Here is a 17,269-nt window from a genome sequence, read left to right as displayed (position 1 = left end):
GCTTAACGCTGGTAGAAAAGGGAGGAAAATGACAAGTGAGAGTAGGGAAATAGACGGTAGCAGTTAGATCGTTCCCATGCCCTCAGTTAAAATGGCGACCGTAGTTGCTTCATTAGCTTCACAGACTTGGAATCGGCGCTGCGGAGACGTCCTGCGTCCGCCCGCAGAGCGAGTCGGGAAACGATTTTAAAACGGAGGAGGCGGCTGAACCCCAAGTTGCCGCTTCTCAAAGGCGGGATTTCCGAGCTGATGTTGGCCCCTGAGGGCTCTAGTGCAGAAGGGCTAGGTGGGACACATTGTCCCTTGCCCTTTCCCTCCGCGGGCTGAAGCAGACTCCTTATGAGCGAGAGTCGCCGAGCTGGTGGTTGAGGCAGCGGATATATCCCTTCCGGCTTGAAGTGCCGAGCTGGCCTGGCGTCCTTGGGAGCGGAGGTCTTCTTGCTGGGCCCGTTTGCGTCGGTCTTGAAGCGTCTTGTGTTGGAGGGAGAGGGAATTTGGGAGGGCCAGGGGTTCCTCTGGACTTTCTCTTTGCTGTCATTTTGGCGGCTTTTTTACTTCGAGGGATTTCAGTTTCGATGTAGTTTTGGATCCCGGCTTGAAGAATGATTCGTGAAGGGAATGGGTGACAGCGTCGTCACAGCATTTTATTGGTAAGATGCTTTGTTATTGGTTCAGCCATAGCAGTAAACTCTGTGTTTTTCCCTGTCGTGTGGTCGTTACCCTTACAATACTTGGCTGCTCAAGTGCATCCTCTGCAAGGTCTTTCTTCACCCGCTTCTCCTACCAATTACACATGCATGAAACATTTTGCATCCAACCTTAGAGGGCTGTTAGATTTTGGAAAGACCGTTTGTCCATGGATCTTGGGGTAAGAACTAAAGCAGTAAAGAGTGAACCCGAATAGGGTCAGATACTATGATCAGATAAGGTAGTGCCTTGAAGCCCAGACAGAGAGTTCTGACACCGTTTATTTAGATGTGTGGGAATTGTTACAGGATCTCAAGCAAGGTAATAACAAGGTAAAAGAGGTGTCTGTGGAAAAACTAGTCTTGGGTTGGGGAAAGGGTTGGGTTGGGGAAGGGGGTTTGGGTTGGGAATAAGTGGCTAAAATTAAGAATGGAAGTGAAGGTGATTTGATAGGGCTAACATGTATATTTTTAAGAAATATGTCAGAATTTGATGGTAATTTGGATGTAAAACTTGACTGAAGAGTAAAAGATGACTAAGGTGTATTTTAATGGGCAGGGAGAAAAATGAGAAGGAAGAATTGGAACTGTTACTGAGAAACGATAGTTGGAGAGGAAAGACTGGTCGTGGAATAATGTTTAGCTTTGACCTTAATGAGTTCGAGGACACAGAAGTTCAGTGTTTTACAGGAAATTGGAAATGCGGGTGCAAAGGTATGGGACCAGAGGAGTCACCTATTGAATGAATGTTTCCTTATGGAAAACAAGTGATTTCAGAGTTTGGGGAGACACCAGTTGTTGCAACTGGAGGAAGCAAAGGAGTCAGCAAATGAATCAGAAGAAACTATAAGAAACAAGGAGGAGAAATAGTTGAGTGTTTGAAAAGAACAAGATAGCAGAAAGTTTAGAGAATAAGGATGAGCAAACTTGATGACCCAGTGATTGTCCATGATTTTCACAAAAATATTGTTGACAGTCTTCAAAGGGCAGTGGTAATCTTCAAATTGCAGTGTCTTTATAGTGATAGATACATAAGAGATTGCGGAAGATATCTAGTAAAATATTAGTAGATGGAGGCAATAGTTGTATACCACAATTCCAGGAAATTGGTCTCAAGAGGAATGAGATGAATAGGTTTTAAACAAAAAATTTTTAGTGTTAGGAATATGAGAATATGCTCAGCAGTGGAAGAAAAGTATCCTGTGGAATAGCGATAAGAGATGATAGAGGTTTGAAATAAACATGGAAGATTGTGCCTAAGGGGAATGTGAAGGAATATGGAGATTGAGAATATCAGTTGATGGATTGACTTTAGAAAGCAAGTAAAAGGACCTCTCTCCTTATAGTTGGAAGAATATTAGGACAGTAAAATATTGAATCAAGATATAGTTTTAATCTCTTTAATTATCAGGGCAAAAATACTCATTGTTGAGTATGGAATGAGAAAATAAAATAGATATAAATCATTTTCTGATCTTTAATGCATGGATTGGGCTATTTCACATTACTGTAGTATTAAATGCTCAAGGGAAATGTTTTCTCAAAACCAATCCTTTAAGCTAGTAGTCTTTCTCTCCCTTTTGTTGTTCAGTTGCTAAGTCGTGTCTGACTCTGCCACCCCATGGACTACAGCATGCCAGGCTCCTCTGTCCTTCACTGTCTCCTGGAGTTTGCTCAGATTCATGTCCATTGTGTCAGTGATGCTATCTAACCATCTCATCCTCTGCCACGCCCTTCTGCTTTAGCCTTCAATCTTTCCCAGCATTGGGGTCTTTTCTGTTGAGTTGGCTCTTTGAATCAGGTAGCCAAAATATTGGAACTTCAGCTTCAGTATCAGTCCTTCCAATGAATATTCAAGGTTGATTTGCTTTAGGGTTGACCCTTTTGATCTCCCTGCCGTCCAAGGGACTCTCAAAGTCTTCTCCAGCACCACAGTTCGAAAATGTCAATTCTTTGGCGCTCAGCCTTCTTTATGGTCCACCTCTCACATCCGTACATTACTACTGAAAAAAGCATAGCTTTCACTAAACGGACTTTTGTTGGCCAAGTGATGTCTCTGCTTTTTAATACACTGTCTAGGTGTAATACACTTCATCCAAAGAGTATCTTTTAATTTCATGTTTGCAGTCACGGTCTGCAATGGTTTTGGAGTCCAAGAAATCTGTCACTGCTTTCACTTTTTACCCTTCTATTTGCCATGAAATGATGGGACCAGATACCTTGATCTTAGTTTTTTGAATGTTGAGTTTTAAGCCAGCTTTTTTCACTCTGCTCTTTCACCCTCATTAAGAGACTTTTTAGTTCCCTTTCACTTTTTGCCATTAGAGTGGTATCATCTGCATATCTTAGATTGTTGATATTTCTCCAGGTAGTCTTGATTCCAGCTTGGGATTCATCCAGCCTGGCATTTCCCATGATGTACTCTGCATAGACTTTAAATAAGCAGGGTGACAATATACAGCCTTGTTGTACTTCTTTCCCAATTCTGAACCCGTCCTTTGTTCCATGTCTTGTTCTAATTGTTGCTTCTTGACCCACATACAGGTTTCTTAGGAGACAGGTAAGGTGGTCTTGTGTTCCTATCTTTTTAAGAATTTTCCACAGTTTGTTGTGATCCATACAAAGGCTTTAGCGTAGTCAGTGATACAGAAGTAGATGTTTTTATGGAATTCCCTTGCTTTCTCTGTGATCCAGTGAATGTTGGCAATTTGATCTCTTGTTCCTCTGCCTTCATGTACTGTTGAAACCTAGCTCGAAGGATTTTGACATCATCTTACTAGCATGTGAAATGAGCGCAATTGTATGGTAGTTTAAACATTTTTTGGCCTTGCCCTTCTTTAGGACTGGAATGAGAACTGACCTTTTCCAGTCCTGTGGCCACTGCTGAGTTTTCCAAATTTGCTGACCTATTGAGTACAGCACTTAAAAGCATCATTTTTAAGGATTTGAAATAGCTCAGCTGGAATTCCATCACCTCCTCTTGCTTTGTTTGCAGTAATGCTTCCTAAGGCCCACATCACTTCACACTCCAGGGTGTCTGGCTCTAGGTGAGTGAGTGACCACACCGTTGCGGTTATCCGGGATCATTAAGACCTTTTTTGTATAGTTCTTCTGTATTTTCTTGCCATCACCGCTTAATCTCTTCTGCTTCTGTTAGGTCCCTACTGTTTCTGTCCTTTATCATGCCCATCCTTATGTGAAATGTTCTGTTGGTATCTCCAGTTTTCTCTCACCTAGATAGACTTTGATTTTTTTTTGGAATTTATAGCATTATTCTTTTAAGAGGAGTCAAATTTAGTCGGGCTTATTTTGTCTTGAAATTGATGCCTACTGAAAAGTGGCATGAAGCAACGAGGTAAGAGCACCCACTCTGGTGTTAAGACTGTCTGCATTTAAATTCTGGCTTTTGCATCTTTAACTGCATGACTTTGGGAAGTTATTTTGTAACTTTAGGAAGTTAGAAAGTTAATTTTCTTTGTCTTTCCTTCTGTCAGCTGGGAATATAATAACTCACCTCATAGGATTGTTAAGCGTTTAGAAAAGTACCTGGCACATAATGAATACTCAATAAATGTTAGCAATTATTCCGAATAACAAATTTGAAAAAGAAAACATTCTCTGTAAGTGATACTGATTAAATTCCCTTTTGAATAGAAAATTCTGTACAAATTTAAAGCTAGACTGCTTTACAGTAGCTGCTATTTAAATTGTATATGATCTTGCTCTGGGCATTATCTGGGCTTTGAGAACTATGTATTTAATTTATGTATGGAGTTTTGTGCAAGATAATAGAGTGTGTCATACTTTGACCTGATGAAATTTAAATATAGTAATAAAAACTTGTGAAAAAAATTTTAAAAGGGTAACCATGCCAATTGTAGTTTAATTGCTAAGAGTCCGACTCTTGTGGCCCCATGGACTGTAGGACTCCAGGCTCCATGGGATTATCCAGGCAAGAATAGTGGAGTAGGGTGCCGTGCCCTCCTTCATGGGATTTTCCTGACCCTTATGTCTTGCATTAGTAGGTGGATTCTTTACCACTAGCCACCGGGGAAGTGCAACTGTGCCAGTACTTGGGAATAATTTTTAAAACTTTTAAATCATAACTCCTTTCAATTTCGGGGTTCTGTGAAATACTTTGTTTCAATTAAACCAATACTTCCTTAACAAAGAGTATTCAGCATCATAGTAGGGAAATTATACAAGAGAAATACAAAGAGCACAGTTTCAAAGTAGTTTAGTCTTACCGAGAAAAGAGGAAATGCACACCAAAAAAATAATACAAGGAAGTAAATGACTTTGGGCCAAAATTATTGGTATAGACTAGGTGATCAAAGAGAGCTGTATGGGCTGGTTTAGTTGCCAAGTCGTGTCTGACTCACTGTGACCCCAAGGACTGTAGCCCACCAGGCTTCTCTGTCCATAGGATTTCCCAGGAAAGAGTACTGGAGTGGGTTGCCATTTCCTTGTCCAAGGGATCTTCCTGATTCAGGGATCGAGCCTGTGTCTCCTGCATTGGCAAATGGATTCTTGAACACTGAGCCCCTGGGGACGGGCTGGTGCATTATTAATCTCAAAGACTGCAGAACATTCTTGAGGGATTTTGTTAGACTCATCTAGAGGGCTTTGGGCCTTTTTCAAAATATTTACCCCTGAGACCTCCTTCTATACACACGTACACTGCTTCCAGGAATGAGCCACTGATACAGACACAGACAGAAGTGTGTAACGTAGGTCTTCTGGGGGGAAAATGGTTAATAAAACCATGCTATTTGAAAGGGGATTAAATTCAAACATAGTCTTAATGGAGATGGAATGGAAAAAGAACACCTGAGATAGGGAATATAGTTGATAGGCAGACACATAAAGATGAGAATGTGTTTATGTCTAGGAGAAGGGTAAGAACAAGCTGAATTATGAAATAAAGAGTACCCAGCAGAAGAGGAGAATTTTTCTTACTACTGTAAAGTGTTTGTACAGGTGACTAATAATAAAGTGTCATTTCTTTTTGTTTGTTTTGTTTTTAGTTTTTTCATTATTTTAAAAGTGCCATTTCTGAAAAATGGATTGCCCTCAGATATGGAATGCTCGATTGTAGTAATAAGACCTGGTTAAGGAAGTAGCTTTGGGATTGAATGGGGAAACTGAGGAAGAAAAAAGTGCAAAAGAATATGCTTAATGACTGTATGTTAAAAAGTAGAAGTGGGAGACTACTTAAACAAATTTAAATTAACTTAGAAAATTGACGGGAATTTGAAAATGGACCAGTTAGCTTTTAGAAGGAGGAGAATGGAAGGAGTTGAATTTAGTTTTGAACATACTGTGTTTGAGGTATCAGTAAGATGTTCATGAAGATAGCCTGTTAGCCAATGAGAAATACAGGACTTGGTTAAAAAGCCAAACTTGAGGCAGAGTGAGGGAGGGAGAGAGAAAGAATTCCTTTACAGTAGAGAGAAGAATCAGTGAAACTACGAACATGAATTAACTTCTTAGTGTTTGGTATTCTGGTTTTATTTCTTTTTATGCAGACCATGGATTCTTATGATACACCGGAATTGACTCCTAGACAAGATGCTTCCTCAAGGCTTAAAGATTTCTTTATAGGTGCCACCCCTCTGCAGAAACGATTAGAATCAGTCAGGAAGCAGACTTCATTTATCCCAACTCCACCGCGAAGGAAAATCCCCCAGGGTTCACAACTGCAGGTATGTTTTTTGTGTTCCTTCCTGTTACCAGTAACTGAGAATGTCTGTGAACAAAACATTTAAATTTTTGTTACTATTTATTATATATATATTATAAATATTTGTTACTAAAAGATACTTTTAGTGTCTTCTTACTCCCTCAAGTAATAAATGAGAAATGGTTAAAACAATTATTTGTGCTGTCAGTGCCATATGTTTTTTAACTTCCTTTAATTTGGAATGTTTCCACAATATTTCTCTTTTATGACACTGACAGTTTTGAAGAATATGTTTCCTCCTCTTCCTTTTTTAAATAGAATGTCCCTCATTTTGTATTGGGTACTGGAGTGGGTTGCCAGGCCCTCCTCCAGGGGATCTTCCCAACCCAGGGATGGAACCCAGGTCTCCCACATTGTAGATGGATTCTTTACCGTCTGCGCCACCAGGGAAGCAATACAAAATGAGGAACATTGTATTTGTCAGATGTTTTCTCAAGATTAGACTGAAGTTATGTATTGCTCACTGGAATATTGTATAGGTGCTGTTGTGTCCTTTTTGGGGGAGTAACACCTGATAGCACATAGGTGATGTTAATTTTGATCACACTGTTAGAAAATGTTGCCCCAAAATTACTGTTTTATCCCCCTGCAACTAATAAGCAGTCTGTGGGGAGACACTTTAAGATAATACATATATCTTGTGCCTTGTCAAAATTTCACCTTAAACTTAACATCCCTTATCCATTGATGTTTTTTGCTTGATCCTATTTTTAAAAATTATTTATCTTAGTTTTTATTTATGTTTTAATTTTTCAGTCTTACTGGTTATCTTTTTAAAATTAGTGTTTATTGGAGTATAAATTGGAGTATAAAGTTGCTTTATAGCATTGTGTTAGTTTCTATTGTACAGCAAAGTGAATCAGCTGTATATATACATATGTCCCCTCTTTTTTGGATTTCCTTCCCATTTAGGTCTCTACAGAGCATTGAGGAGAGTTGCCTAATTCCATCTTTATCATGTTGGTTGCAAAATAATGGTTTTCCATCTCTGTTTGCTCCGTATTTTCCAGCTAGCTTTTGGTATTTTATTTTAGGCCATTCTCATTTCTATTCCATTTATTTATCCATTTATCAGTATGGATTCATTAAATCTTGTTTATTTATCATTTTAAATTTATTTTTTTTATTGGGGTATAATTGCTTTACACTGTTGTTAGTTTCTGCCGTACGACAAAGTGAATCAGCTATATGTGTGTGTGTATGTGTATCTCCACTTCCTCTTAGGCCTCTCTGCACCCCAGCCCACCCCCTCGCTCACCACAGAGCACTGAGCTGAGCTCCCTGTGCTACTCCGTAGCTTCCCACGAGGTGTCTCTTTTGTACACGGTAGTGCACGCATGCAGTCCCAGTCTCCCAGTTCATCCCAGCTGCCCCTCCCCGCCGTGTCCACATGTCTTTTCCCTATGTCTGCATCTCTACTCCTGCCCTGCATATAGCATCTGTACCGTTTTTCTAGATTCCACATACCTTCATTAGTATACGATATTTATTTTTTTCCTTCTGATTTACTTCAGTCTGTATGACAGACGCTAGGTCCATCCATATCCCTACAGATGACCTGATTTCATTCTTTTTTATGGCTGAATAGTACTCCATTGTATATACGTACTACATCTTTATTCATTTGTCAGTGGACATTTAGGTTGCTTCCATGTCCGGACTATTGTAAACTGTGCTGCAGTGAACTTTGGGTCTTTTTGAATTATGGTTTTCTCAGGATATATGCCCAGGAACGGGATTGCTGGGTCATATGGTAGTTCTGATTTTAGTTTTTTAAAGGACTGTCCATACTGTTCTGCGTAGTGGTTGTATGGATTTACATTCCCACCAGTAGTGCAAGAGGGTTCCCTTTTGTCCACACCCTCTCCAGCATTTATTTATTTATTTATTTTTAACAACTGATTATCAGTTTATTAAAAAGTTTGATTTAGGCATCAGCAGTGGTGACTTCCACCTTGACTCTTGCTCAATACTGACGGAAGTGATCTTCTTGACAATCTCACAGGGACTGTGCAGTCAGTGAGTCGCTTGTGGATCCTTGTCTGGAATTGATCCCAAGTCTTAGAACCTTCACCACAAGGAGTTTCCCTTGTAGTTATTCTCAGAGTCTTGGTAGGCATCCGAAGAGGTCTTTTCACTTTGAGATTCTTTTCCTTCACACCTCTGATCAGGTAGGCACATTCCTTCTCTAGAGACTTCAGGCTGCGACTGGTGAGGGTAATCCTAATCCAGTGAATGGCCACCTCTGGCTCCACAGGAATCTTGCTGGTGCCTTTAAAGGCCATGGCTGTGGTGCAGCTTCCTGACCGACTTGTTCATCCACAAGAGCAAACAGGGGTGAATCATGAGCAGAGGCAGGTGGCAAGGGCTCTGCTGCAGTGGCAACCATGTCTTCCTCAGAGAGTCAACATTTGATGCTTAGAGACTTTTTTCATAATGACTATTCTGACCAGTGTGAGGTGATACCTCATTGTAGTTTTGTTCTGCATTTCTCTAATAATTAGTGATACTGAGCATCTTTTCATGTGTCTCTTGGCCATCTGTATATCTTCTTTGGAGAAATGTCTATTTAGGTCTTCTGCCCATTTTTGATTGGGTGGTTTTTTTATTTAATATTGAGCTTCACGAACTGTTTGTATATTTTAGAGATTAATCCCATGTCAGTTGCTTTGTTTGCAGATATTTTCTCCTGAGGGTTGTCTTTTCGTCTCATTTATGATTGTCTTTGCTGTGCAAAAGCTTTTTAAGTTTAATTAGGTCCCATTTGTTTATTTTTTTTTTTTTACTTTAATTATTCCAGGAGGTGGATCAAAAAAGATCTTGATGTGATTTATGTCAGAGAGTTCTTGCTGTGTTTCCCCCTTTGTGATTGGTCTTACATTTAGGTCTTTAATCCATTTTGAGTTTATTTTTGTGTATGGTGTTAGGGAATATTCTGATTTCATTCTTATGAATTCGTGTTTTTGTTTTGTTTTTTTAATTTTTCTAATTCCTTACTAAATTATTTTGGTGTTTATATTGTCCCAGATTTGTCTAGTGGCAATATGCTGTTTTGATCATTCATTAAAAACCCTAAATCTGGTATATAACATTCATAATTTGTAATTTTATTGAAGCATGAAATAAAGCCCTAGTGAATACAAGTTTGATGGATGCTTCTGAGTCAGTTAGCAGGAAGTCTGACCAATCAGTCACCCACACCTTCCTTATAACTTTGTTTTCTTTTCTCTGTTGTAGGTCTAGTATCTTTTGGGATATGGGAAAATTTTTGCTTCTTTATGAAAACTTCCTTAAAAATTCCTAGTCCTGGTAATGAAAGTGATAGCTTTTAACCAGAAAACAGATTGTATATAAATTCAAGAATGGAACATCCAGTTCAGTGTTTCCTTTTCTCTATGTGATACAGATAATTTTGCCAAATCTTTTTTTGGTTGCACCAATGGGCTTGTGGGATCATAGTTCCCTAACCAGAGGTTGAACCTGGGCCCCTGCAGTGAGAGCACCAAGTCCTAACCACTGGACTGCCAGGGAATCTCCCCCCAACCTTTTTTGCCCCAAATCTTTTGATAGTAATAAGAAAAAAGGTTTATAACTTTTCTGTGAGTACTTCAGCCAGGACAAATATTTTTGTCAAGTGGACATCTGTGTTGAAAGTTCTAAAAGAGAGGTGGAACTGTGAGACTATATCAGGAATTATGGATTCTATAGAAAATTTCAATTCAGGATAAAACTAGGAGCTTATATGGGGGTGTATGTGAAGACCCTCAACAATGCCACAGGGCCAGGACAAATGAACTATTTTGTTTTTGATGGTACCTGTGATTCCAAAAATACAGACAAGTACATAATGCCAGATAATGCTGTGGGAAGAAAAAAAAAAACATGTTAAGGAGATATAGAGTGACACAGTTAGAATGGATGCAGGTGCTGCTTTGGATAGGGTGCCCTCTTGAGTGACATTCGGGCAGAGACCTGAAGAAAGGAAAGGACCATGTCCTGTAAACACTCTGGGAAGAACATCAAAAAGGGAAGGCACAGCAGATGCAAAAGTCTGTTCAAAGATCTTCAAAGAGTCCTACGAACTCACTTTGACTGGAATGCGAAGATCAGGTACCCAGTAATAGATCTGTATTAAATACTTGAAATACTGTGATAAGTTTTCAGTTTCCAAATTCTTTTTTTATTTTATTTTATTTTATTTATTTATCTATGACTGCACTAGCACAGGCGCTTAGTTGCTCTGAGGCACGTGGAATCTTCCTGGACTGAACTGGTGTCCGCTGTATTGTGAGGCAGATTCTCAGCCGCTGGGCCGCCAGGGAATCCCCTAATGTTTCCTTATTCTCTGAATTCTTTTGTCTTGTTTTTTTTTTAGGAAGATGTTGATCCTCAAAAGTTTGCATTCCTTCTGCATAAACAGTGGACTTTATATAGTTTAACTCCCTTATATAAATTCTCCTATACTAATTTCAAAGAGTACTCTAAACTTCTGAATGCATTTATTGCTGCTGAAAAGCAGAAAGGACTTGCTGTGGAAGTGGGAGATGACTTCAACATCAAAGTGATTTTCTCTACTCTCATGGGAGTGAAAGGAACACAAAGAGATCCTGAAGCATTTCTTGTCCAGGTATATCGTGAAAGCCGTACTTGCTTCCTAGGAGAAAAGAATGTGCATTGTTTTGGTTTAGAAATTGTACTATATTCTTACTGTTTTTAAAATTCTCAAGTGTGTGATTTATAACCTATGTTATATCTTGTTTGATCAAATTATAACAATTAGATTTTTCCTTTTCAATATAACCATGTTTCTTTTAAGAAAACTTAAATATTTAAGTACAAACAAAGTTAAAAACCACAGGATAACATTTTGGTGTACATCTATTTGGCAGTAGACAATCTGAATAGACCTAGACCTAGTAAAGAAATGGAGTCAATAATTAATAACCTTCCAAAACAGAAAGCAACAGGTCTGGATGGGTTCACTGGTGAATTCCACTCAACATTTAGAGATGAGGTTATACCAGTTTCCTACAAACTTTTTCAGAGGCTAGAAGCAGAGGTAACACTTCCTAAGGGGAAGGCCAGTATTACCCTAATACCAAAACTAGGCAAAGATATTGTAAGAAAACTGCAGACTCCATCACGAACCTAGATACGTCTGTTTGGCTATTTGTATCTATTGAAATCATGATCATATTGTCCGCACTTTTGCAGTATGATTATGGCCTTTTTTTTAAACTAATAATCTGCACTGTAACTAGTTAACTCATGTCATTTTGAGTAACTAAATGTAAATTTTGCATTTTTGTAAATTTATCTGTATATTTCTATGGTTTTTACTGGGATTAAAATCCTAGAAGTAGATATATCATACCAGATTACTCTAAGAAATGTAACATTTTACTTTCCTTCCTATATGTGGTGTATAAAAGTAGTATGACTATCCTTTGTTTTATTAAGAAACCAGATTTATTATTTATGCCTGCTACTTCTGTTTCTGCTGAATTAACTCATTTTAGTCATTGGTAAGTTCTGAAACAGTTGAAATTTTGTTTGTTCAATTAGGGGTCAGCAAACTATGACCTGAAGCCCAGATATAGCCTGCTGCTTGGCTTTGTAAGTTATGTTTTCTTGAAATAGATCCCCTTTCATTTGTTTCCGTAGTCTATGGCTGCTTTTGTGTTACAACAGCAGAGTTGAGTAGTTGCTACAGAGACCATATGGCTTGCAAAGCCTAAAGTATTTACTTTCTATCTGACCCTCTAGAGAAAAGGTTTACTGACCCCTGGTATAGATTATGGTATTGGCAAGGATTTCAGGATTATTGGGATTAGATTCAGGTGCTTATAACAGAAGGTCTAAATAACAGTGAATTAAAGATGATAGAGGTTTAGTTATCTTGCAAAAAAGTGTCCAGAGGCAAGCTCTTCAAGGCTGATAAATGCTTCATGAAATTATTAATAATCTAAGCTCCTTCTGTCTTCTCTATCATCCTTGGTGCATGGCTTCCATGCTTATGGTCTCACTGTAATCTAACTTGGCTCCTGGAGTTCTAGATATTATATGTAAGTTCAAGGCGAGGAGGAGGAGGAGGATGGGAAGAGCAGATGGGTTGCCTGCCACTGAGTAAATTTTGAATGAGACTTGCTGAGAGCCAACAGTAACTTCTCTTTACATCCCAGTTGGAAGGGAGACTAGAAATTGTTTTTAGTAGGTACTTTGCCAGCCCAAGTAAAATCTCTGTATTACTGTGGAAGGAAAAATAGATACTGGGTAGATAATTAGCAGTCTCTGTCAAGTAAAGCAGTTGATGCCTTAAGGAGTTACATGGTTTGGATGTCATCAAGCAAGCAAATATTCTTGTGAGAAATAGAAATGACCTCTTGAATTCCTCGTGTAGTATCCTAATAGTGTTCAAATTAAGTCTGTTTATTGACAGAGTTATAGGACTTTTAGATTATGAAAATATGATAGACATACTATATCTGGGCTTTAAAGTATTTGAAAGTCTTATAACTTTTTGAACAAGGAGGTAATTGACCATGATTGTCTCTAAAGGGATATAATATAGGGCTGTGATCTTCACCTTGTCCTGGTTGAACTTCAATTAAAACTTCTATAACTATATGGAAGGTATGTTTGTTATATAATTTACAGATTTGACATTTAAGGGGTTAGTCAATCTACTGGAAAATATAATCAAGATTCTAGAAGATCTGAATGGATTGGCACAGTGGGTCAATTGAAAGAGATTAAAATTTTAATAGGTATACATTTATTGCCTTAGTATGAGTTGTGGGGGGTGGGGGATTTACTTATTAACAACAAAAATGAGTATGTAGGGCTAATTTATGTAATTTTTTCAACTAAAACCCAGAAAACTTCTGCAATCTAAGGTTAGATTAGTAGGAGTATAATACAGGTTAAAGGTGGTAACAGTTCTGTAATCAGATGTTTTTGAAGTATTTACGTTCACTTACGAATGACTCCTGTGCCAAAGGTTTTCAGAGAAGTGTGTCCAAATAGTGTGAGCACTTGAACGTATGTCATAGGAAGAATGGTTGAAGAAACTGGAGATATTGACCTTTGCAGCATATGAAAGAGACCATCAAATATTTGCAGGGCTTTTTCTGTAGAAGAGAGATTAGATCAGATTTGATCTATATGCATGTAAGGAAAAAAGTAGGCCCAGTGTTTGGAAACTATGGGGCCTAACACACAAAAGAGCATTTTAAGTGGATAGACAGAGCTGCCTTAGGAAATAGTGACATCTTTCCCAGTGGAATAATTCCAGCACATTGGAATTTTTACTTTTACTTTTTCAGTCCCTTTTTTTCAGGCCTTTTACTTTTCAGTCCCTTCTCAGGTTGAGATTTTTTTTTTGGGGGATACTGTTCCTGATTATACTATTTTTTTGGGGATACTGTTCCTTATTGGTATTCCTTATTTTGCATTTGGTTGCACCAAGATCTTGGCAATATACCTTGTCCTAATCAGAGTATTAGGAGAAAGGTCAATTAACTTGAAAATAAACCCTAATAATGATTAGGGAGACAATTCTCTGTGTGGTTTTTGGCAGGTAATACTAATTCAACATATCTTCTTATTTTTAAGTGTACTATACTAATTAATGATGAGAAGATGTAGTTTAGGAGTCAGTGTACTTTTGTCTTTTAGTTCATTTATTTATTTTCGGCTACGTTGCTGTACGAGGATCTTTGTTGCTTGTGAGGGCTTTCTCTAGTTTTGGTGAGTTGGGGTTATTCTCTATTTGGCAGTGTGAGGGCTTTTCATTTTGTGGCTTCTCCTGTTGCAGAGCATGGGCTCCAGGGCACAGGTCCAGTGGTTGTGGCTCGTGGGATTAGTTGCCCCAAGGCATGTGAAATCTACCCTGGCCAAGGATCCAACCCCTGTCCTGTGCATTGGCAGGCGGATTCTTAACCAGTGGACCACCAGGGAAGTCCAGAATAAATGTACTTTTGAATTTAATGAACCTGTTTGATTTTCCTTCATAGATTTTGTCAAAATCTCAATTGCCATCTGAGCACAAAGAAGAGAAAGTGTTGTGGACTGGTTGGTTCTGCTGTGTATTTGGAGACAGTCTCCTGGAGACTGTTTCAGAAGATTTCACCTGTCTACCCTTATTCCTTGCAAATGGTGCAGAGACTAATACAGCTATAATTGGAACCTGGTTTCAGAAAACTTTTGACTGTTACTTCCGTCCCTTAGCAATCAACGCATTTAATCTTTCCTGGATGGCTGCTATGTGGACTGCATGCAAAATGGACCATTATATGGCCACTACTGAATTACTTTGGTCTGTGCCCTGTCGCCCTCATAGTCTGGACATTTCTTATGCCATACATCCGGAAGATGCAAAAGCTTTATGGGACGGTGTTCACAAAACACCTGGGGAAGTTACCCAGGAGGAAGTTGACTTGTTCATGGACTGCCTGTATTCACATTTCCATAGGCATTTCAAAATTCATTTATCAGCCACGAGATTGGTTCGTGTTTCAACATCTGTAGCTTCAGCACATACTGATGGAAAAATAAAGGTTAGTTTGAACTAAAATCTAGTTATTTTCCTTATTTCTGCATAGTTTTCAGAATGCATAGCAATTATATTTTCCATGTTGAAGAAATACTTTGGAATACTCAGAATTCAATTTCATGAAGTCCTTATATATTTTAAAATTTTACTTCCATATGCTCACATTCTATTAGTAAGTATATTTTCAAACTGTTTTATATAGTGTGTTCGTATCCATCTGTGAATATGAGGGTGGCCCTGTTTTATCTGGACTATTCTAAGAACCTCTCTTAATGATGTAAGACAGTAATTGTGGTTCCTAGGTTCAAATAATGCCATGATAATAGCTAACATTTGTCAAGCACTAACTGTGCCAAGCATTATTAAACATTTTTATACATATTGTCCCATTTAGTTTTCATAACAACCTGCTTGCATAGGTTGTAAAGAGGAAATTGTGGCACAGAGGATAAGTAGGCTCCCTAAGGATCACACAGCTAATAAGTGGAGTTGAAATTTAAACCCACGCATCTGACTCAAAGGCTTATATACTTTTAACTGGAATACTGTACTGCCTCTCAGAAGTTTGAAATTAATGTGTTAACTAAGTTTCTGCCTCTGATTTGTTTCTACAAGACATTTTTGGTGTTGTGTATACCTTTGAGAGGTGGTAAAGAGCCTTTACCTAGTGGTAAAGAGCCTGCCAGTATAGGAGACATAAGAGACGTGGGTTCAATCTCTAGGTCAGAAATATCTGCTGGAGGAGGACATGGCAACCCACTCTAGTGTTCTTGCCTGGAAAACCCCTGGACAGAGGAACCTGGAGGACTACAGTGCATTGGATTGCAAAGAGTCGGACACGGCTGAAGCAACTTAGACACACGTACATACCTTTGAGAAGAAAGCTATGAAACTCTTTCTAGAAAATGGAGATATATAAGTCCAAGGGGTTCATAGATACCCTTCCCCCCCCCCCCTTTAAGCAGGTAGGTAGCTAATCAGTGGAAGCCAGGATAAATAAGAATCTTAATCTAATTCCTTCTAAGCACCATTGACTAATAGTTGCAAATTTATTAAAGTCAGGCATCTTTATTAAGTAATCTGTTTGGCTTAGAATAACAATAGTTGTTTCCTATTCATACCTTAGTTTATAGATACAGAATTTAAAATAAGCCTGGAATATTTATCAGATATCAAACTACATTATTATAATTAATTGTATTTTAATTTAATTTTAATAAAATTTAATTTTAATTGTCTTTTTTTCCCCCAGATTTTGTGTCCTAAATACCTTATTGGAGTGCTGGCGTATTTGACAGAACTGGCAGTTTTTCAAATTGAGTGAGGTCTTATGGGGACTATAAGTTGTGGATTAAATACCTTTTTCTCACAGACTGTCTGCTTAATTGCTATGCTGAGAGGGACTACAGGAGAAATGGGCGTCTATCCATCTGTTTTCCTCACAGTGCCTTGGAGTTACCCAGGTGAAAGCCAAGAAGGATCTAGAAGAACAAAGAAGGTGGTAGTGGATGAACCACAGCCAGGTGACTGTGTAATAGTCATGATCGTCTGGGATTCTAGTCTCTATAGACTATGCGGAGTTGTTAATTTGCTGGCCATCTTCCTCACAAATATATGTTTATTATGTCAGACTTTTTAGGATTCAAATCAAATACCTCTAATACTGAATATTTCTGGTTTGCATCTTTAAAACCTTTAATCCCTATTTTTAAGCATTTTAGACTTGTATTCAGAGAGATTTTCTGTCTTCTACAGACATTTTCCTAGCACCGTTTTGCTGTAGACAACTGGCAATCAAAATCCTTTCCAAAGGAAACTAAAGTTGCTATCCTTTTTAAGCCACTAATATCCTTCTGTTTTTAACTGTTTAATTCTTACTGCAATGTCAAATTAAATATTCAGTTTTAAAATGAAATCTTGTGTTTCTTTATCAGTGCCTTGATGACAAACCTTTATTTAATGTGCTAGGAATGGGAAGTTATAGGCTTTTTCTCTATAAAGGTTACAAGAATGGCTATGTGGAATCATACAAATCAGAGAGTTGAAAGACAGCTTTGAGTCTCTTGAGGGCAGGGATTGTTTTATGTAACTTTCATGTCCTTAGTTTTATTTTAGCACAGTGCTTACAAAATATCTGTAGATTAAGTGAATTAATTTTAGCCTACTCTTCCGTTTTACAGATGAAAACTGCAAAATAATGCAACACAGACTTGCATAAGATGTTATGTCTAAAACTTCTTTTTACTCACTGAGCAGAGGAACATTTTGTTTAACTTAAGAAAAAAT

General features: G+C 38.2%; 1 protein-coding gene and 1 pseudogene across 1 annotated transcript; one reads left to right on the top strand and one right to left on the bottom strand.

Annotated features, from left to right (window-relative positions):
- The first annotated feature begins 61 nt into the window (after positions 1 to 61).
- Positions 62 to 16,898, top strand: CENPL (centromere protein L). Its single transcript, XM_043924062.1, has 5 exons — positions 62 to 650; positions 6,215 to 6,391; positions 10,805 to 11,056; positions 14,445 to 14,987; positions 16,236 to 16,898. Exons 2-5 carry the CDS (start codon positions 6,218 to 6,220, stop codon positions 16,305 to 16,307), a joined length of 1,041 nt encoding a protein of 346 aa, XP_043779997.1. The 5' UTR covers positions 62 to 650; positions 6,215 to 6,217; the 3' UTR covers positions 16,308 to 16,898.
- On the bottom strand, positions 8,357 to 8,714 carry LOC122707994 (annotated as a pseudogene).
- Positions 16,899 to 17,269: the final 371 nt, after the last annotated feature.

The sequence above is a fragment of the Cervus elaphus genome, chromosome 14, assembly GCF_910594005.1.
Source record: "Cervus elaphus chromosome 14, mCerEla1.1, whole genome shotgun sequence".
Classification (NCBI taxonomy): domain Eukaryota; kingdom Metazoa; phylum Chordata; class Mammalia; order Artiodactyla; family Cervidae; genus Cervus; species Cervus elaphus.
This window is presented reverse-complemented; position numbering and strand designations above follow the sequence as displayed.